At 37.9% G+C, this 22859-nt stretch overlaps 1 protein-coding gene and 1 long non-coding RNA gene across 3 annotated transcripts in view; one reads left to right on the top strand and one right to left on the bottom strand.

Annotated features, from left to right (window-relative positions):
• The window catches only part of LOC138180968 (CD151 antigen), a 90032-nt gene that overhangs the window by 3228 nt on the left and 63945 nt on the right, over positions 1-22859 (bottom strand). For both annotated transcript variants that reach the window (XM_069115372.1, XM_069115373.1), the window contains 2 exons: positions 15339-15530; positions 1122-1295 (listed from right to left, as the gene is read on the bottom strand). In XM_069115372.1, the coding sequence (XP_068971473.1) occupies positions 1122-1295; positions 15339-15530 (366 nt within the window). The remainder of the gene's footprint in view (positions 1-1121; positions 1296-15338; positions 15531-22859) is intronic.
• LOC138181039 (uncharacterized) lies at positions 16333-18850 on the top strand. The gene is made up of 3 exons (XR_011173427.1): positions 16333-16871; positions 17613-18039; positions 18153-18850. It is a non-coding gene; the product is annotated as an uncharacterized LOC138181039 (long non-coding RNA).

Below are 22859 nucleotides of genomic sequence, written 5' to 3'. Positions count from 1 at the left end.
TAAAATAGCGTCTTTTACCTATTTTATAACAAGTTTATTATATCTTTTCAAGCCATGAGAACCTATCACCCGAAGTATGAACTTAACTAATTATAAAATTAAAGAGACGATACCTTTAAGAGTTGTAATGTTAAAAACGAATTCTCGAAACAAAAAATCGCGTATGATAATTATGTTGAAATCTTTGAACGTGTACAAAGCCTCCATCGCGTGATTGTTAAACGAAAGAGCATTCCTTCGAAAGAGTATTTCTCTTCCACTGTCGAAAGTAAAAACCATGAACATCAACAACAACGGTTCGGTCGATCTTAAGACGAACGTCGAGTTTTCTCTCGCGGGGCAGCTACGATGGGAGAGAAGAAAATCGGATCGATGCAAGGAGCCGCGGCTGCATTAATAGATTCGCAGAGGACGAACTCGAGGCCATTTCGCCACACGATAACGATGATTTGCAGTCGTAAACGTAGCGAAGTAACAGTGGCACCGGTAGTCAGGGTATAGAGAAAAATGGCTAGGCGATATCGCGGCCACGTAAGGCAGCCCTTAGCCATTTCGCGTATTACAAAACTTAACGACATCCTACGTTGCGTTAAGAGATAGCGACGAAGAAAGATGAGAAGAAAGGCAAAGGGAGGAGAAAAATCGCTTTAGCAAACTAACCGTACCATAAACAGATATCCTTGTCAAGTACTTAATACATTCGGAATGTCGGTGATCTAAACGTTAAGTCTAGCGGCATCTCTTCACAGTGAGTGAAGATTCAGCGTCTGGATCATCTGTAGAGATTTGCAGTAGCGTGCAAAAAGCTTAGGTCATTTACGACTGTGATCTCATAATGGCAACTAATTATATATTCAGGAGATATCATTCTATGTGCATGATGCTACAAAGAAACAAATCCTTATATAAATTTTGTTCTTCTTATGGGAACAAGTTTTACGTAACGGTTCTTGTTTACAAATATTCCTGGGATCTCTTTATGTTTTGTGTTTCTTAAAATTGTTAAATTTCTATAAATAAACGTGAATACAAGGTGGAAACGTCATGTTAACGCCAAATTTCCGAACGATCTATGCTTCTTCCGATCGCTTTGGACAGCCACTATGTCATCGGTAACTTACCTCTATCTGCATTTGGTCGATCGCCGAAGTTTCCCTGCTCCTCATAGAGTAGTTCTCGAGGAACGTACGATTAAGGTTCATCTTCAATTCAGGGCCAACTTGTTCCTCGTAGAGCCGCGCTAGAGCACCGACTCCCGCTTCCAGCACGAACACCAGCATCACCACGAACACGTACTGTAGAGAAAAGGAATACAAAATGAAGGGAATTGGAGAAATAGTTCAATTTATATAACAACGATACCTATCTATCTTCGTATTCCGTAACGGCAATATGATTTTGATTGCAATCATAAAAAAATTACGACAGATCGTACAATTTATTTATCGTTACAAGCCAAACTGACCGGTTATCATAGTTTTTAGAAATTTCTATGACAGTATTTGGTATCAGAGTAGCCGATCGATGTTCCATTAAAAAAAAAAAATTAAACAATTAGTTTGCACAGATAGCATCGATTAGTTGAACTTCTGTCTACAGTTCATACTAAATAATTATCTATTTTATTGATGGGCAAGTGCTTGTAACATTATGACAAATTATTCCTTAATTGATAGATTAAAGATGAGAAATTTCATACGTTCAATTAATTATTTTTAGAGAGCAAACGCTCTTAAGCATTGTCAACTCGCAGGCTTTCTAACGTAGTGAACGAGGACCAGGATTAAACGCTTCCGTCAAAGATTTGCGTCCCTGAAACCAGCCCCCGTACCTCCCACGATGTCGACGATCTCGATTGCGATTATCCGCCGCTAACGACTTCCGCAACTCCAAACGCGGAAAATCGTGGTTAATACTTGCGAGAAGACGCGTAAATCTTCCATGGAAGTTTCTAGTTTTGTCCAGCGAGTCGTTAACACGCGCGAACACGGTCCATCGAGCGAGACGCGAATCACGTCAATGATTCTCTCGTAGTTGGAAACGATCGAGTCTTCAACGTGGACTTTTCAGAACGGTCGATTAATAACCACACGCAACAGCGACTCGTCGAGTCCAATGATGAAAACGTGTTCGGAACCTGTTTCCTTTCTGTCGCGATAAATTATGCCACGCTTGTCAACAGCCGACTGGCACGCGACGAATAAATCGAGTTCCTCTAATTTTCAAGCAAATAAACCCAAGTCTGAGTAATTTGCCTTGCCTGTCGTCGCTTCGTTTCGCCAATCTGTTCTATTTTATGTTTCCGAACTTTTTGAGATTCGAATGGGCCCGTCATATATTCAAATTAAACAAAATTAATTCCTTTTACCGAGCTTCGTCGATCAAAACGGAAGAACCAACAGCTTGCAATTAATTTTTTTAACCGGACGTCTCGTAAATTTGTTTCGTTCCGCCATCTTGCCCTATTTCAAGCTTTCGGTTTTTCAAAAATTTCAAAATTTCATTTATTCGAATTGAAAGAGGAGGAAAAGATAAATAAGGAGAATCAGCGGCGCGTAATTAATTTGTTAGAGCGACTCTTGCGTTCGCAAATTCAACTCGCGTTAATCTTCTCAAGCTCGTTTCAAGCTTACGAATTGTTTAAAAGTCGAAAGCGTGTATTGTTCGCACGAACTAAGAGAAAAAGACAGAGGATAAGAACTTTTCAATTATATTTTTTATTTAAATTTCTACAAGCTAAGACCGCCAAGGAGAATATTGTGCTGGAACATAGCGTTTCGGAAGATGGTATCGGCAAGCTTTCATCGGCAAGCTTTCATCGACAAGCTGACGAAGATCGTCGGAATTAACCGAAACTTTCTTTGTGATGAAATTCGGTCTGTTACGTGTTAGAGCCGCAAAACGCTGTGCGAAGCGTTTTAGGATTTTCATGAATATAAATCCCCGACGCGTCGACGAGCTGTCCGCATGAATATTCAAGCTGCGAGGAACTGGCCACGGTCGATCGTTTCGCAAAGTTTCCAGGCGAATCGCTGAGGAAGGAAGAATTCGTTCGTGATTCGCAAAACGCGTTACCCTTTGAATCTTGAACATTTCCAAGCTGTAACGTCTCTTCTAATCCTCTGCCTTTTGAACTTTGAAAACTTCTTCAGAAAGGAACGCAACCTTTTTTGCGAAACATTTCTATATCATCTTCGTAGGAAGAAACTGCTTGAAAAATGTTAACTGAACTGATTGAAAAAAGTTAACACTTTGACTCACATGTCAACCGAAATCACATGTTTCGCTGAGGACACCCTTGGAGTATTTTTATTATTCAAAGCATATAATGGCAAAATAATAATAAATTGATGATGTAAGACAACATTCTTCCCCAATGGACTGTTTATCTTATTGGTAGTCATGGATGACCACCGTGGCGCCTTGCTGACAGTCGATAGCGACATATTATAACAAGGCTTCGTTTATTTCAACAAACTATTCGCATTCGTTATTTCGTCGTAAGCAAAACGTGCAGAATATATTGTTGAAACGTGTAGACGATATTAATAAACAGTATTTGCTCATTCTATATATAATAGTAAGGTATGTTCACACTTCTAACTTTAATTATATGATCATAAAGCAGCATTTACGGTTATTTTCTAAGCTATGTTTATAATAATATTCGTAGATTACCCCTCAAAGATGGATGCAAACACAGTGCACCGTTAGATGCAAGATTTGTTCTCATTTTTTTTATTGATGTTCTAATAAAAATGTTTAATTGTTCGATGGGGCACTTTTTATTTCAAAGTATCTTCTATTTATCGGTTATATTCAAAATGCCCTAACTGTCAATTTTCATTCAATTTTTACAACTGTAAGAAGTTCAAGTGCTCTGGTCACCAATGACCAGCGTGGCGTCACAGGAGAAACCGTGGCCGGTCATATACGACCAACGTGGCAGTCAAAGTGTTCATCGACCTATTTAGATTTCTATTATCCAAATAAAAACTATAAGAAGGTGCACGACAAGTCACACATTTCTGTCTGTCTTCGACAACAGAGTAATTTAAAAATTCAATACATTGTTAACTAGTTCCACGTTATTTCAACTGTTTTGTTAATCGATTATCGCGCTATTGATTATGCTCCTGCTATGCAATTTTGAATAGTCTCCTCGGGCGATCCTGAAATATACCACAAAGTGTGATAGAAGAAAAATTCTTCCCTGAATCCGGCAATCCAATAGAAAACGACACAATGTGCATACGCGCGCTTCAATTTAAATTCAATGTACACGCGCGTGATACGTAAGTACACTACATTGGCCGCAGCATCCGAGCAGGAACGGCAATTGACAGTTTAGAATTGGACAGAACCGCTGACAGCGAATAGACGGTCGATCATGAACACTGACCGCGGTCACGGCAATCACCGCCGATATCCGTGGACAATGCAAATAAATCGATTCTACGAGCAGAAACGGCTTCGTGCTTGGCACATGGTTCGATTCTATTCGAAAGTGACGTCGTGTAACGACGCGAGATGAAAACGGAATGAAAGCGGAATAAGATCGATCGAAATATCTCTTTTTTAAATTGTTAAAGAAAAAAAAAATACACGATTCAAGATTCCTTCGTTAAAATGTCAATTATTATATTGAATCGTTGGAAAAACTTGTACAGTATTACGTAATTATTGATATTAAGTGCCGTTTTCTATTTGATTAGAATAGAGTATAATTAATTACGATGTGATGCAAGATTCAAATAAATATTGCTCTTAGTTGGTCATTAAATACAGTCATTAAAGAGAAATATTCGGAAGTAATCAATAAAATGGGAATTATTTTTAAATCAATTAACGTCAATCTAACGTTAAATTAGGAAATTGAATCATTTGAATATTTTATTCTAGTTTATTTTCGTTTCTACAAAAAGTTTTTAATGCCGAAACTGAATACGTTAAAAGCTCGTAAAAGCTTGAAAGTATTCATAAAGTACTAAAAGAGATGACAAGTTTATCGAGAAAGCAATCATGGGGCGATTAAATAGATGGTACAATGTCATCAATTTCGTCACAAATTCTTCAAACAGTATACGTATAGTATTGATTAAGAAACGGAAAAAGTTACGTAATAATTCTTTTGCCAAAAAATTTCTCGACCGTTTGTCACTAAGTTTTCTGATTAAAAATCGAAAGAATTTTCAAAAGGAAATCTCTGTCTCTCGCGATAAATTAGACTGTCGATTTATCGCTAGCAAACTGACACTCTACTCGATTCACCTTTTACTTTTCCCGCGTAAACGTGTAAAATCGCCGCACTTTCCTTAAAAATACCACGGTGGTCGTTATCGGGATTTACCTACCCGATGGTTGCGGCGGCGGCAAAAATTTTAATTGAACGCCGTATATGGGCTCGGCTAATGAGACGATTCGCTCGTGCCATAGTGTGCACAGGTGGTGAAAGGGAGCTAAAGACCTATGAGTGGCTATGAGAACGGAGAAGCAAAAGGTTGACCGAGACAACGCAACGTAGAAAACATTTCGCGGCGCGTAATCGGTCTTTCATTAGTCTCATTACTCGTTTCACGTAACGGTGTTCGTACACGATGGCCGAAAATTCGTGGTACTGCATTATGTAGGTGAAAATAAGGTAAAAATAAAAAGTAGCGAAATTGCGCCGAATGTTTCATCGAGTTTGAATATTTCAGCAATCTGAAAAATATGACGAACTCTTGATTACACTGAAAAATAATTTGGAAACGTAGAATAAAATTTTGTCGTTTAAGGCCTCAGTTGAGAGAAAATGGAATTTGAATACGTCACTAATGTTTACTGGGCAAATTTTTAAACTTGATTTTCTCGAAAACGTGGATCCAGACGGAAAAATTGTATTCAACGTTTTCGACTTAATTTCACACGTACATAAATCTCCTATCGATTATCTATTCCTATTCTATCTGGGAGTTAAGCAAATTCACGTGTATTCGACGAGTTTTCAAACTCGATTTTCTCAAGAACGAAGCCTTCGACGTAATTTTATTACTCTTCATTTCCCACTTATTTGGAACCATATAACCTACTTGATTTATACCACGAATTTAGGATCATGATGTAGAATTCTCGACCGAAAATGAGTGAAAATCTGCGGAGAATGGAAGTTTTTCCAAGCCGGTCGAGCTGTCGTTCTACTTTTCATATAGACCGATTGGAAAAGTAATTTTCCTGAACGCGGCGTTCGTTCGAAGGACGAAAGAATAAAAAGATAATCGACAGTTCGCGAGGCCTCATCGATCCAAAATGTTCCAATTACTGGTGATATAATGGGCAAAAATTGCATCCATGCTCGTCCAGATGATTGGCAACTGCAACGATAGTTTAAAGCTGCCTGAAGCCGAAAGTGCTGGGGAAACGAAAGAAGGGGGGACAGTGGAATCAATCGGAAATCAAGATTCTCCGATCGAGTGGAATCAACAATCTGATTTCAGTCGCATGGTGGATGTAATGGTTTTTCCCTTTTTGCTTCCGAAATATCGTGGACGAAATAAAATGCAGAAATTCCAGATAATCATGGAACGAGCAACGGATTCGAGAGAAACGAGCAGCGATATTATCACTTCGCCACTGTCCGATAACCGACCAACAGAAAAATTCATCATGCTCGCTGAAACGACAAATTAGAGAACGTTCAACTCGATACAAACGGTCCTGTCTTTGTTTCTTTGTACGTTTACTCAACCGATTGTGATATTGCCGTTGAATCTATATCGATGCTGGTTTTCGCTTCTTTAAATTTGTTGCCGGTTGTTTCGTTTAGTATGTGAATTTCGTTGGTGGTTATAAACCATGCTGCGTTTCGTACTGTTCGCAGATGTTTTTATCGAAATCTTTCCAGTATTTCGTTCGTAAGTATATGAACATTTTTAATCCATTTGCATTAACGATACGTCAATGTTATTCAGATATAATATCACGAGAAATTAAGATCAAAGGACCTTCCTATTTTATCTTGTTTTATTTATCGATAAGTAAACGAACCGGGAATAATAAACTCTTTAAATAATAAAATTTGAAGTTTGAAAGTTTTCCTCGTAACAGATGTAAAATAAATATGAAAAGCCATCTTTTGCATACTATAAGAATAATTTTGAACGAGCAAAGCATAGATTACGCGGCCCTGTTTGTTCTAAAAACACCTAGTTCAGCGGACCCTAATGGTGACGACGCGTGCTAGCGAGAGGATTTGCAACCCCTTGAGAACATCGCGCACAGAAATCCAACGTGTCCAAGTCTCCTAAGAGAGGTACGAAATAATCCGGCGCAAGAAGATCTCGACGATGCTAAACTGGCTCGTTCAGCTACCGGTGTGTAATTAAAAGAACATTAAATCTAAAATGGTCGAATCGTCGAGAACAAGAGAATTCGCAAAAAGATGTGAGATCTTCAGACAAATATTAGAGACGGGAGATGCCTTCCTGGATCCTAAAACACACCAGCTGACGATGTCGTGGCTGAAAATAATAATTAATAATTCGAATTAACTCGTCTTTTTTGATTAGCAGATTAAAGCGATATATGTGGCATAACAATATTGATTATAACGTAATCTTGATTTATCATCTTCGATTATCGTACGTTCGAGTTACATCCAAACGATATTATTTCAAAGGAAATTAGAAGACAAGGAAGAAAATTCTTGAAAATATTCCCTCTAACCATAGTATTACAAAGTACTCAAAGATTGACCTAATTTCCTTTAATGTTAGAACTGTCGACTAAAATATAAAGCATGCAAATATAAAGGAAATGCAAAGTATATAAAGTATTATATAGAAATTTTCAGTGACACGGTCGTAAGGCCGTACGTAAAGTATCGGACACGCGATGTGGTCTGCAAAATGGTTGCATAATGCGCTGATTTTTATCCGAGCAGCATATGACTAGCCAGATGTTGTGGCACGAAGAAGAAGCTTTTATCTATCTATCTATCTATGTATGTAAGTATTTTACAAAGAATCATCTGCAAAAATACACCGTTACAAATGTATAAAATAGCCCTGAAAAATCTTGAATTAATCGTTTTTTAACCATCCTCGTACTAGTAACGTTAAATTGTCAAAAGAAAATTTAAAACTATTTAAAATTCTCTCTGTTTAAGCAAACTCTCGAATAACCGATCTTCTACGATCAGAGGAAAATCACGGGTTGTTCATTTCGGATTAAAATGTTCTAATTAAAATCACTTAAAATTCCTTTTGTTTGTGCAACGCTCCAATGTTACGCTCCAGATTCAACGCTAACGCAATGTTCGAATCACTGATCTCCTACAATAAGCTTCGCCCAACTCTCAAACCGTTTACCATTACGGACGAACAGAGGCCAGAAGAGGCGGTTATTCGTACGTATCTCGGTAATGAGGTCCCGATTCTGCGAAAGGATATCCTCCGCTTTTGTCTCTTAACGCTGCTACCGCGTGGTTTCCTCAGGCCAACTGGATTAACCAGCGCGCACTTATCTCCTCGCCGAGAGTATTTCATGCAGGTAAATATAAAAGAGCCGGATAAGGCAGTCGCGATATATTTTCTATCCGTATAGGGTTAACCGTAATCACGGATATCGTAGTTTCATGCGTGTCGAAGGTAAACGGAGCGACCAACGATCCCTAGATTCGCTATCGAGAGACGGGCTCGTTACACCGCGACATGGACACGTTTTAACAAGGAGATATCGTCTATGATCCTTCGAGAATCTCCTTTTACGTCTTTCCTGCGTAAAACGGCATCTTTAACGAGCCTCGCCTCGTATCCTATCGACCTATCGTCCAACTTTTACCGTCATTTGAATATTGATTGCAGAGAGAGAGAGAGAGAGAGAGAGAGAGAGAGAGAGAGAGAGAGAGAGAGAGAGAGAGAGAGAGAGAGAGAGAGAGAGAGAGAGAGAGAGAGAGAGAGAGAGAGAGAGAGAGAGAGAGAGAGAGAGAGAGAGAGAGAGAGAGAGAGAGAGAGAGAGAGAGAGAGAGAGAGAGAGAGAGAGAGTCATCGTGAATTACGTAAAAAGTGATACAAGTTATGGAATATATCCCGATGAAGAATTTTTGAGGATCTTTTAAGGATTTTTCGAGGACCTTTACCTTTCTGATTCACACAGTACATATTTTTATATCAGAACACGCAACGTATAAACTCTTCATATCTCAAGAAATGAAACAAAACTGCAAAGATCTCAAGAAGTTTCTAATAACTTTTTACGTCCATCTCATTTGCCATGAATACTCTAATATGTTTGTGATATTCTCATTTCTCGGGCGGGCAAGTGGGTATTAGTCAAATTTTGGCTAATTGGATAGATAAGCTAATATCCTTGACACTGCTGTCTTTTGCTCACGATTGTAAAGGTACAAGTCAATTTCGCTTCTTTCCCGCTCTTTTACCTGAGATTCGAACGATACATCTCAAATTGAATACCCGATCTTACATCGTATTTTAGATATTGTAGGTGCTTCTTTGCAAAACTAGTAACTCTCACTAGTAATTCTGTTGCGTATTCGCTAGAGATTTATCAACGAGCATGTATGTCACGAGGAAAAGACAATTTCAACAAAAAGAGTCTATCGACTAGCGAGGGAACGATTCGAAGAAACGGTCACAATGATAAACCAGAAAGTGCTCAGGGAGGAACGTGCAGAGGTGGCTGGAAATCGGCAAATCGACGGGTAATCGATGAACTTCGAGTTCGTACCTCGATTTTCTTACTTGTACGCGTTCGTTCGAGCATAAATTGGTCGTAAGTGGCGCGATCGGCCGTTGGATACTTAGGAAGTAATGTGGTCTCGCCCGAAGCGTTCGGATCGGTGCTCGGAACGACGAGTGGAACTGGTTCGAAACCAGTCCGAGGCGTCGAGACTTGTCCGCCGATGCCAGTGCCGCGATACGTCATTTACTGGCATAAAAAAAAATCGACCGCTACTATGGTCATGGATACTAATTGAAACGTGCCGCGTCTCGTTAATACGCGAGCTTGCTAATTATTGCTTAATGATCTCGAAGCGCGCGGTATCTGTGACACACGCAAACATCGATATCCTTTGGGACATAGCGATCGTGAATTAGGCGTATCGTACGATCGAATGTGACCTTCGCCGTGATTATGATCATTGTTCGACGGGTAATTGCTGGTAGCTTTGATAAGAGCATTAGATTATACATAGTAAATTACACAGCCGATTATATGATTATACAATGGAGTTTGAAGGTAGAATCGATTTGACGGATTCCTGATGAGATTTGTGACGTGATCGCCTAGGAGGAATGGAAGCTTAGGAGGCAGATAGGTATTTATCAGAGAACTCAGTGAGGAGGGAAATTACAAAGCTTGAGATTTTGTTAGAAATTGTATTTAATCAACTATATGAGTTTGTACTACTCGCACGTGATGAATATATCAAAAGAATACGGTGGCTAGAAAAAGTATTGGCGTATATCTTTATTTTACAATGATATGTTTTTTTACTGAATTCTGTGCGTTACACATTTCACATTGTGGAATTTTTATAGTTATGTAAAAGTAACGCTAAATGATACGAAATTTAGTCGCAAGTTAGGCTTGTGTTGATAAGCGAAATTGTAGGAAATAAAATTTTATTAGAAACTTTATACGTATAGTCAACTATATGTATGACAGTACTGAGAAGATGACTGAAAATATATTGATAGTTGGATATAAATCGCGGTTATGTTAGTAAAAATAGGAGAATCGCGAAGATGTATTTATCATAGAAGCGTATAGCAGCTGTTATTACTCAGCGGAAACGTTAGCCTCGTAAATGTTACTTTAGGTTACAGTAGATACAACGCGTACACGCTAAGAGCATCGAACGAACAGCGATAAATTTCTACGTTGTCGTGTAACACCGACTAACGATGACAATTTGTCGTTTAGCGCCATGAGAATGGCGTATCATCGAAGGAACGCGACGAACGAAATAGTATCGGAAATTATTCCTGCATCGTTCCCAACAAAATCAAAGACTCCATCGAGGAAGACTAAGTGACTTTTCATCAAATAATCGTAATCTTCGCCAATCGATTTGAACAAGTGGAGAGCCAAATTAAGAAGAATCTGTTCTCACAGATCTCTGTGCGGTTTGCAAGGGTTGTTAGTGAAATTTAACTATCATTTATGTGGAATTAAGCGTGAGCCAGTCCACGAAGGTTGCAGGCTCAATGGTAGCGCGAGATACCAGAGCGGTGCTACGCTAATTCTCGCTTAAGCACAATTTATAGCTTAGCAGGGAACGCTAGTTTTCAGATAGAGAAACAACGGACAGGTTCGAAGGACGAAACTTTGCATTGAAACATATGGTTATTTCAAACTACGGAACTTTGTATAGAGTTTAATTATTTATTCAATAATGTAATATCATAACAGGAAAAGCGTATTAGATAAAAGAGAATACGCGATATGAAAACACGCGACGTAGAGCACTGGAAATGTAATGAATTGTGAATACGTCGATACACAATGTTGGAGAATGGCATTTCGTCTGGGAAAATTCTGACAGGGGCAAGCGGATGATTTTGGTCATTTCCTACTGCTTAATTCTTGATTTCTACGAATTTCTGTATTCATAATAATAATAAATTACGAATGTTTGCGTAAATCCATATTTTTATTAACATAATTAAGAGAATATTACTAGCTAGATATCTAAATATTCGAAATATTCTTTGGCTTTTTATACTTTCGTTTGGTTTAAAGAAAGTGTAAAGAAATATAAGGCAAAACTATTTTCTTCGAACTATTCTGAAAATTTATTAAACGAAAATCTCGAACCGAAAAATCTTTGGCACTGAAAGTACTTAAATACTTACAAGATGAAGAAAATATAAATTTTTGCAAACATGGATGAGATATTGTGAATACGTATTAAAGTCCATTAAGCTGCCAGACTGCGTGTGACGGCATATCCTCTCTCGGTGAATTATGTCGTTGGAGCGCAAGAAAACAAGGAAGCTTTTAAAGTGATTCTTTTTTTTCGTTCCTTTTTCTATTTTTTCGTTTCTTTTTCTGTTTTTCCTTTGCTCATAAGAGAAAATCGCCTTCGATTCCGCTGATCGAACTTCAATGCAATCTGAGCTTTCGAAGCAATTCCGTAGAAAATATCCTTGGTACCGTATCAACCGTAACGACTGATCTTCTCCGCGGAAAAATCTGGATATTTTTAACAGCATTCTCTCTATCTATTTGTTTTACTTTAGCACATTTAGCTTTGACGATAGAACCGCCATTGGATCGCGAACGTCGCGATCAACAAGGGGAGACTTTGCCGAGGAGTTCAAGCGATAATGTCGGAGGCAATCGACTATGCGTTCAAGGCGAAATCGACCTTGTGATTAAGTATTTTATTACGTGTTACTACGTGGATGGGATTTCTTTATAGTGGAAGCTGTATTTTATGCAGAGTACAAAAAGTAGCGCGATCTACATATAGCTAAGATTTATTTCACTGGTAGATAAGCAGCTGATTTAGAATCTTCGAACTATGTAACGACGATAAGCTCCGTTTATTCGTAACTTCAATTACTATCTTTTCAAATTAAAAAGATTGAAGAAGTAAACTTGAAAAAGTGCTATGCAGTATATACTGTGCAAAATTCTTAGACCATCCACGGATAACGATTTTGTAACGATGCAACTCAAATCACAATCTTAATCCTAAGTCCTAAATTAATGTCATAAGATACGGATAGACCGATTTAGAATGATGTATGAGATGAAAGCAGATCAAAGACGTAAATAATTTATTCAAAATACTACAAACTTCCTGTTTGATAAATGGCATAGGACTATTGCATGGTACTGTGTATCCCTTCGTAAGTCCCTTTAAAGTCAGATCTGAAATGAATGATATTATGCATTCTTTCATGTGTAGTGTTACCATATGATAATTGAATTAAATTAACGAAAAATGATATTACAATATATTATTATTAAAACATATCATTGCTGTCAATTCTTTAACCGATGGCATACGTTATAGGAAACACATAGAATAAAACAACAGGCTTCACAGCATCGGTCAAAATCTGCAATTGGGAAGAGATATCGATGGTATAATGTAAACGAGCAGCCTTTCAAGCACTCTCTTCCCCTACGCCATTCCTTCATTTTCATCGAGGAAGCGAGCTTTAACAGCGGACAAAGTCTCCGTGCCTGGAGCAATAATGTTGGAGGCAGCGATGCAAGTCAAAGGGAAGTTCAGCCCCACAGCTGAGAAAGAAACGGAGCTCGTAGATGGGCATTGAAGCTGCCCCGGAAACGGAACTTCGAGAAATCTTTTTTTAAATGCTTCGGCGAGAACGTCCCTCTCAATGGTGGCGAACCATTTTAATTACCATCGTGAATATCCTTTTCTTCCGTCTTCCATTCGAACGCTTACATCATAAATGGAATTTTTCCTCGAAAAGTTTTAGAACGAGAAGGAGAGGAAACACGGAGAAACGAAGAGGTAATGGAATGGAGGACAAAACGACAGCGAGATGAATTCATGATAGAATCGAGATCGCGTAATATTCGACTTACAATGTGGTTTCTTTTCCAATCTCCAATGTTAAATTGTGACGTTTTAACTCGTGCCGGATCTTTGACACGGCGACTGAAATTCAAAGGGAAAGACGATCCTCTTCGTTTTATCGATATGAAAGCGGTAACACTTAATTCGAGCATCGGTATAAAAATAATCCCCAAGAATTATTAAGCCATCCTAGTGTTGTGTCAAATAATATCAAAGAATAATATGTCGTTTACACTATAACATAATTTACGAATTTGATAGAAACATTTACAATTTTACAATTCAAAATAATAGGTATATACATATGTACACCTTAAAATAAAAAATTGTATTTCTATGTACACTCACTGTGCTCTTGACCCTTTTGCGTATAACATAAAGTGTTATCCATTTTTGAAAATAAATGATTTACATTTAAAAGTTGAAATTGCCTTTCTCCTTTATTTCCACACCATTCGAAGATTTTTAGCTCTTCTCTAGGGATTCGAATTCCTGTGATTCGATTGTAAAGCGCCACCTTGGTCTTAAGCTCACCGTTACAGCTAATCTCTTTCATCTATATTTTACTTTAATCTTTTTCTAGATCTCTGTATCCGGTAACTACCTATCATTGTAAATGCATGCATTCCAATGGACTCATCCCGTATAGAAATAAAAAATGCAGTAAGTTGTATCTTACATAGCTGCAATTTGGTCCATACAGTAGCGTTGAAAAGAAAAGATCGTTTCCTAGACGAAACTACGTGAAGCTTTACGATACTTAGTTATGTATGAAACTAGTAAGCTTTTCCTAGCTTCGAATAGAGTATTCGAGAAAGTTTCGTGAACGATTGTCCTATTAACCAAAGAGCATCTGCTACCAAGGTTATAGGCAATTCCGAAAACGATAGCTAGAGTGGCTGGTTTCTCTAATATTCCAACCTTCTATATCATCCTCTGCTTTATCTTTGCCTCTATCGCTCTCGGCTAGGCGCGTTTACCCAGACCGGAGAATTAATTAATCAGACAATAGTGGCACCCTGATAAATGGCCGGCACGGAAGCGCATGATCGATAAGAGACACCGTACTACCCATCAACGGTGTTACATGTTCTCGACAAAGCGATGAATCTTACGGAGACGCACGAGGACCGTTTCCGATTCGATCGACTCTGTCAAGATTATTGGCTAAAATGGATTCAGAGGCCGTAAAGCGGTTTTCTTACGGTGAATTAAATAATACGAGTCAATTCTGCTAGACAGGAATTGATGTTGGCTGGTTGAGGTTGAACCTAGTTATCCGACCTTTCATTTTTCACGACAGTTTTTGGTACCGACTTTGTGGAGTTAGTTTTTGATATTACTTACAGTGGACATAGAAAGCACTCGTACAATGATTAATTACTAAAACCTTGTAAAATCGTGTACATTGAATGAAGAAATGAATATAAACGTACGAATATAACATACGTGCAATGGAATGCCCGTACACTTGTCACGTTGCTATCAAACCTACGAGTCTAAAATATTTATTGCAAAAACAAGAAATAATTGTACAATTAGTATTTAATAAGACTTCTTTTTGATTCTATATCTTCGCAGTGCTTCGTGGAAAAATAAAGATATCCGTCCAGTACGTACTACAAGCATACCAATAAATGATCACTTACAACGTATTCAACCATATGATATATGCTGAAAGAGATAACGATTGATTCAAACCAGCTGAGGTCGATCGAGTCGAAAGAGCATTCATCAGTGTTTCGCGGAAAAATAGAAATATCCTTTGATTACTTACTATAAGAAGAACGCATCTATTTTCAGAGGTTACACCGCCGCATCCGAGCCAGCTACCGACTACAGCCAGGACACCTGCGACGATCAAAGCGTAAGCTAGCGCCGGGTACGTCGAGGTCGTCATCAGGGACACGTAGTTGTGCTTCGAAATCACCGTCCAGATACCGATTCCGCCCACTACCAATCCAGATAACTGAAACAAAAATAAACCAGTCGACGCTCAAGTTCTGCACGTTCTGTTAATCTTTAATTAATCACCGCAATGCTGGGTGCATGAGGGATAAAACGCGGTTGAATAAGCGTTTTATCCTTTCTCTCGCGCGTTTACGCGCTCAGAGCCAACAGAATTTGCCTATTCGTTTTTCTGTCAAATAAACCTGCACGGAGTAAGTGATTCGCAGTTGGCTTTTCGGCTAATCGTATTTCACCCTATGCTAAACTCGTTAAGCCATCTCCGTGTACATACTAAACCTGTATACGCCATTGTGAAAGTTACCATTTCCCCACGAGATACAATCAACATGTCTAAGTTCAATTAATTCGTTCGATTAAAAGTGTAGTAAATGGAAACAGTATAATGAGGCCATAAAATCGGTTAGTGGTTGAAGTTTAGGATTTTCGGCAAGAATTCAATTCACATGTATTACGAATCATAAGGATTTAGAACAGAGTTCAGGGACATGCAATATCTAGTCAGAAATAGTTCTTCCTTTTGTAATATGTACATTCCCGCTTCTAAGGATTGTAATAACGTATTATATAAATTATACTTATACCGAAAATTCACAGAGTGCGTGATATATAACAACATATGAAACACCCAAATTATAATCTTCGTCGTTAATTTTAACAGTCAAAACGAATATCTACTTCAATTCTGTTTCTTCAATTGTGCCCATGAAAATATACATATGCACTCTGGATATTGTATATATTTTTTAATACTATGTGTATTCTGTGCAATTTATTTACGATGTAGCTATATGATGGATAGGACGACGATATCGTAATGGCGTATATAACCATGACGTCTTTGATACGTCAGTACGTTTTATTCCGCCGATATCGAAGTTCGAATTCCATCGAATTCGGTCATAGTGCAGATACGGTCACCGCCCACGAACAGTCGGTACACAACGTCGAACGTCGTCGATAACCGTCCGTGCCCTTCCGTATCTTTTCTCCACGACGATTTATCTATTTTTTCGTTTCTCCTTTTCTGTATTTCGTTCCCATTTTTCTCCTCTTATTTTTTCGCTGCCTTGATTCCGGGGAATTTTTGTTCGTCCGGCCAGTGACAACACGGTAGCGACGCCAATCGCCTCTCCCGCGGGAGCAGCGGTGGAAAGCACTAGGAGATATACGGACAACGTCCACGTAAATATCGGTGGACGCGCGATATTTACGGTATCCAGGAATGTGCAGTGTACGCGGTCAGTGTGGTCTGTGTTCGTGCAATGACCAAGCTTCTAGACACGTGTGTTCGACGAACGAAACGTTCCTGGCCATTATCCGTGCTACGAAAGATGCACACGTGAGATCGTACTTTATTGTTACCGGCGATAATCGTGCTAGAATTTTTTCGTTTGTTACTATTCTCTTGAAATAATGTAAATTCGTGGAGAATTAGCAGATTTTCGTAATATCTTTTCGTGGAATAGTTTTTTATATTTGCTCTAAATGTCTTATTGTATTATTAAATCGGTGTATAAACATTGTACAAATATGCCGTGGAATAATATTATTCTTATACAGGCTTAATAGAGTCTTGTTGTAGTATTGTATCTCTTTTTACTCCACTATACGTGAACGTACTGTTTTCTTTTAGAAGTACAATGTTTTTATTCTTCCCTTTCTTCGATTCTATGCTGAGAATCAAAACAACTAAGTTTTGAAACGTGTTGGAATAGCAGTCTAAGTGTAGTTCGTTGTTCTTTGAACTATACAGAAACATTTGTGTTGAATATACATGGATAGCATTTCATTAATTTATTTTATCCGAAATTGAAATAAAATCTTGTACGAGGCTGATATCTCAACTGAAATTAATGTGTCATATATGTGTGACACATAGTAACGAATGCGTTAATTATATAGTTAATTATCTGCCAATCGTATCCAGGTTAATTATATTGGTATAATGTTGCATTGGTACCATATATTTGTTTCTCATTAGCATATTGCTTTTCCATTTTTTGTATTTATTTTAACGATTAAGAAATTAAAGATTATTCGTAGCTACCAATGTTATCCTATAATGTTAAAATTTCCCTAGTGTATGGTATAGTGTGCGACGGTATACATAGATTCAGGGAAAAGGAATCTCCAGGGAGCTCGATGAATCAAAGCAGTAGTCCAAATTTAGGGTCATAATCTCATCCTACTCGTGTAAGTCTCTCTAGAAAGTATCAAGTCTAACATATGAAATATCTGTTTTCTTTGGACGAAATAGGTATGCTTTTGCTTTTCACCGGGATAAATATTGACATACTTTTGTTATCGAGATATAATATTTCCAATACTACTTCTGAAAAAATATTATTGTTCTAGATTTTATAAAATCTTCGTGGATTCACCTCGTTCTTTATCTCCAGAGCTGCTGGTATCTCTAGAAAAAAATTACAAAATCCAACGACGAATGATATGTTCCTTAGCAATGTATTATACACTACAATAAAGCAATTTATGTGTTCAAGAACTATGTTAATATCATCTATGCAGAATGACTTTTAAAATAGATATGTAACTAAAATTTTATAGGTATATATTCATTCGAAGTAGAATATTCAAGAAGAATATGTAATTCTCGTTGCAGATAGAATATCGAAGACTTTGCAGCGCTATAATATATAAACGATACAGGGAATGGAAAAACATAAATCAACCTTTACTTCTACATAAACCATACTGCAGGCAATCTACGCAAAGGATATGAAGCGTTCAAACGGGCATTTCATACGTTACAGCCTAATATAACCGGGATTTGTTTTTGACCAGAAAGAAATAGTTGCCTGTCATATATCCTAACGTTCTATGCGAGCACATATTGCAAAAATTATAAAACCTTCCTATCTCATCGCATGGAGCCGTAAATTTTCGAAATAGCCATGATCGAAAAAGGGTTTGCATCAACGGTTAATCGATATTCTTTTATCTACGACGTTCATCGGGCCGGTTCTTTTCGGGGCTGACAGAACGAAACCGCACCTACGCATTACACCATATATCTTCGTAGAAAAATCCGGCCAGGAATGCTTCGAATCCAAGTCGATATTGGTACATACTGTATACCATGTATCTGAATACTTAAAGGAACTTTGTACACATGAACATATTATGTGTGTTTTACGAAACGTTTTGAAATTTCATTAGCACCGTAATGCGACCCGAGTAACATGATTATACTGGTAAAGTTTGAAACCAATTTGAAAGTATATATGTGTATAAAGTGTACAGAGTAGGTATACGTAGTATAAGTTACACGATATTTAGTATAAGTGTACGTATATTTCGCAGAGATCAGACAATTATTTAAACTACATATATACAGCGTGTACCAATTTTTTTTATTGGATATGTGTTTGCAATACATATTTTGTAATTGTTATATACATTTTCAGATTGGTTTAAAGTTTTATCAATATAATCGCTACACTCGTGTCTCGTTACGATGTTGATAACATTTTATAATGTTTTATATAACACGCACAAGATATATAATATGTATATGAAAATTTTCTACGGTAAGTAGTCTCCAAATACTTTCTTGAGTCAGTATATTTCTCCGCGATGCGCTTGAATCCCGGTGGCTCTAGCATCGAACAACTCCGAAATATCTCACTGCGTGGAAGCTGCTCGAGGGGGCAGCGATTTATTATTTTATCATAGTCCCGATGCCGAAGGCGGCCACGTATCTCGGCCACGGAGTCGTAAATCCCGTATTATATCGTAGATACCATAGGTGGATTATATTTTGTATCTTTGTACGATACGGTGCATAAGTATAGAGTAATCTAATTATGGATGAACTTGAACGACGCAGGTATATTCTCTGTTCCAGTTTGAACAAGAGCAATCGATCTTGCAATTAATCGCGACAGGAGGTTAAAAAGTTAACAGAAAAAAAATGTTTCTCAAATCAAAAGCTTGAAAATATAAGAAAGATGTCATCGTAAGATCATTTTCTGATGGATCTTTAGTATCAGAGAAGAGAGTTCGCGCGACAAGAAAGAGAAACAAAAGTAAATGATTCTCAGGCTGCGACCTCTCGAGAGGAACATAAACGTAATTTACGATTAGTATTCGCGATGGAATATTTATGACGTGTTCGGTTGAATATTATTTACATGCACATAAGTTTCGAATAGCGGAGATATTTACAATCGGTGAAGTCAAGTGCGTAAGAGCGGAGACTTTCTCTGCAAGTAGACGAGATTATGCGCCATCGTATTTTTCCAACATGTCGATGGTTACGCGCGATGAATAGCTCGAGTCGAGGCGATCGGCATTCTGTCGCGTGGTTCCCGTCGAACGTGAATCCTGGGTGGTCTGCCAGAACGGCAGGGCCACGTACAACGCGATCAAAAAGTTGTTACTGCTTCCTATAAAGCGATTTGGAAAAGAGAAAATAATGCGTACAGAAAAAGTATTGACATGCAAAAGCATTGACATACCAGCGTATTTATTTTATTATAGCATTCACCCATTAACTAAATTAAATGCAAGCATATTAAAACTTGATGGCATAGAAACGAAACGTAGAGTCTGATAAAACACTGATAAAAAATACCGATAAAAAGGTTCAAAGTGTATAACACACCTCACATATGAAAGGTATCTATAAATGCTCGAATACATTTCATGCGCCACTGCTGTATTAAAAGAACTCTTCATTTAATTGCAACTTTTTGCGCTCTGGCTCCCATACGACGTAAAATGCGAATAATAAATTCAAACAATGCTATTTGAATAACGCGGAACATACTTCTTGTGTTATCCTACTGTACAAAGCCAGCAGTCTGCCTTGGCCCGCTTAGAACAATGGATCGAACGTCGTCGAGTTATGGGACTCGGTTCCAACCATAAGCGGGCCATTTTCGGTTCGATCAAGCCGAGCCGAAAATAAAAGGACCAGCCGCGTCGTTTTTATCTAGCTTGCTCAATTAGAGGAGCGCTGGATTTCGTCTGTTCCTCGAGGCCGACCGCTAACTATGCACGCGCGACATTCGTCCCAGTCAGCCTAAAAGCCTCGTTTGGACAGGTTTTCTGGAATTCTTCGAGGGACACCGATGTCTCCCACAAACGCCCCCGCAGCTCCCTTTTGCTCGTTTCCCGGAGGGCTTTAAGACCTTTGTGCGTTCGTTTTCCTGAGACGCGATGGTGACTTATCTTCTTCGAGGGATTATGAATTCGGAGAGCAAATAAAGAGACGAGTGTCTAACGGCGCTCCACGGTCATTCTTTTACCACGTTTCGCTCCCCATCTGACGGTCGATGGGGCAGAAAATTCATTTCCTTCTCGCTATTATTTGACGGGTAAGTTGAATTGTATTGGCAAGAATTATTATTGCGATGTTGGAGGGTAACAGAGATTACGTAGTTTTGGAAGAAGGTATTACGAAGAGCAGTATTTCTGAATCTACATCGAAGGATAATTAAGCCGCTCGGAAGATTAATTCTTCTTATATTCTCAATATTATTGTTCACAATCTTCTTACACTTACATTAGATTGAGCTAATACTATTGGTGAAATTTTATAAGCCACCAGTTACAAGTTGTAAGAATGAATTCTCCTGCATAATAACAACGTGTTTGGTAATAATACGAATGAAAGTTCAAAAGCAATTTTCATAAATTACACGTAATCTGATTTCCTATTTACATACTTCTGTATTTTCTCAGTATATCTTCGCTTGTCGTACTTAATAATATTTAATAATTACATTGTGCGTGATACAATTTAAAATGTAAAAATTGTTATATTATTCTTGGCAGTTTTTTCAAATCTTCTTCGTCCTATAACATACGATAAATAAGAATTTGTAGCAATTAGAAAGCGTATTCTTTTTGATGAAGTTACGTTGTAATAGTAACGTCATAGCTCCGCTCGTCTCCAAGATCGAGCGACGTTTGTTCGAGTCTAACAATCTTTTCGTCCGACGGTTATAAAATATTACACTGCTAATTCCATAAATCGTGGTACACCCTCTCTTGAATTTTTGCCAAGATTTATGAGGACGGTAACTAGGTACGAGTTGTATAACTTGCACGATACGATTACGACCGCCGAGCAAGCTATCCTACACCGGCAACGACGTTGTTTTCCTTTTTTATTATTTTGCCAACATTTTCTTTACGTTGCGTCGTTACGAAGACCTCAGGCGTCGCTCCTTAGTTTCCGCGCTCAGTTTCGAGTCTTTATACTTGCCTTTAACTTCTTCCGTTTCAATTTTGCTTTTGTTATGATACTTACAGTGCAGTTTAAATAGTAAACGATGTAAATGGTAGAAATTAAAAAGTAATTATTCTGCCTGGAAAGAATGCGAATTCTATGAAAAATATGTCCACGAAAGTTACAAGCGGTCAGATATTTATGCAAATGGATATTTTTACAAAGCACATACGAAGAATTGAATTTTGAATATAAAAGAGAGAATGTTCTATTTTCGAAATATAATTAAATTTCAATTAAATGTTTATAATATAACTGTATAGATAAATAAATTTAACTAATCCAACGTATTTTCCATCATTTATTCTCACTTTAAACTTTTAAAGTAAAGTAAGCGTTAAAAGTCCACGGGTTGAAACTACGGAGGTTAAAATTGTGTTAATAAAAGGAAACGTCCGCAGCGTTGAAATAACAAATAATATAAATACCCAGGTTAACAAAGCGGCGCTTTTGTTCATATTGGAAATCTACGTTGCTCGCTACTTCACTTTCTCGATTATATCTGCAAAATTTTCGAAACGAGACATTTAATAATAACAATTGGACTACGTTAATGATTTTCAGGATCCATATTAATTTCATCTGTACAATTCCGACGTTAAATAAACAGACATCCGTTATACTTTTGCGTTGTATTTGTAACAAAGCTTCCTCTTCGCCCGGGCCAGTGGATTTTAACTGACACGGAATATCCGCTGTTACGCAATGCACTGGCTTTTCACGTCGGATCACGTAGCGGCGCAAAGTATGTCGGGGATGCGTCTAATTTTAAGTCCTGCCCGTTGTATCCGCGAGTTACGCGCAAATAAGAATTCGCCTGTTTGCATGTCAACCTATATATACATGCTTGCATCAAATGTCGGCCAAATTGTAGCCAGAAACGATGAAATTTTCGTGCTTTGATCTTTGATCACGCAATGATCTTCGTTCTCGTTATTACATGATTATGAATAGATCGCAGATATTTATACATTTTTATATTTTTGCGAACCTAACTAAACAAATGGGATTTAAATAGAAATTTGTGTCATGTACTAAATATTGTAACAGATACTTTATTTCGAGTGTCTC

Source organism: Bombus flavifrons, chromosome 6 (genome assembly GCF_040668555.2).
Source record: "Bombus flavifrons isolate JBK064 chromosome 6, iyBomFlav1_principal, whole genome shotgun sequence".
Classification (NCBI taxonomy): Eukaryota; Metazoa; Arthropoda; class Insecta; order Hymenoptera; family Apidae; genus Bombus; species Bombus flavifrons.
This window is presented reverse-complemented; position numbering and strand designations above follow the sequence as displayed.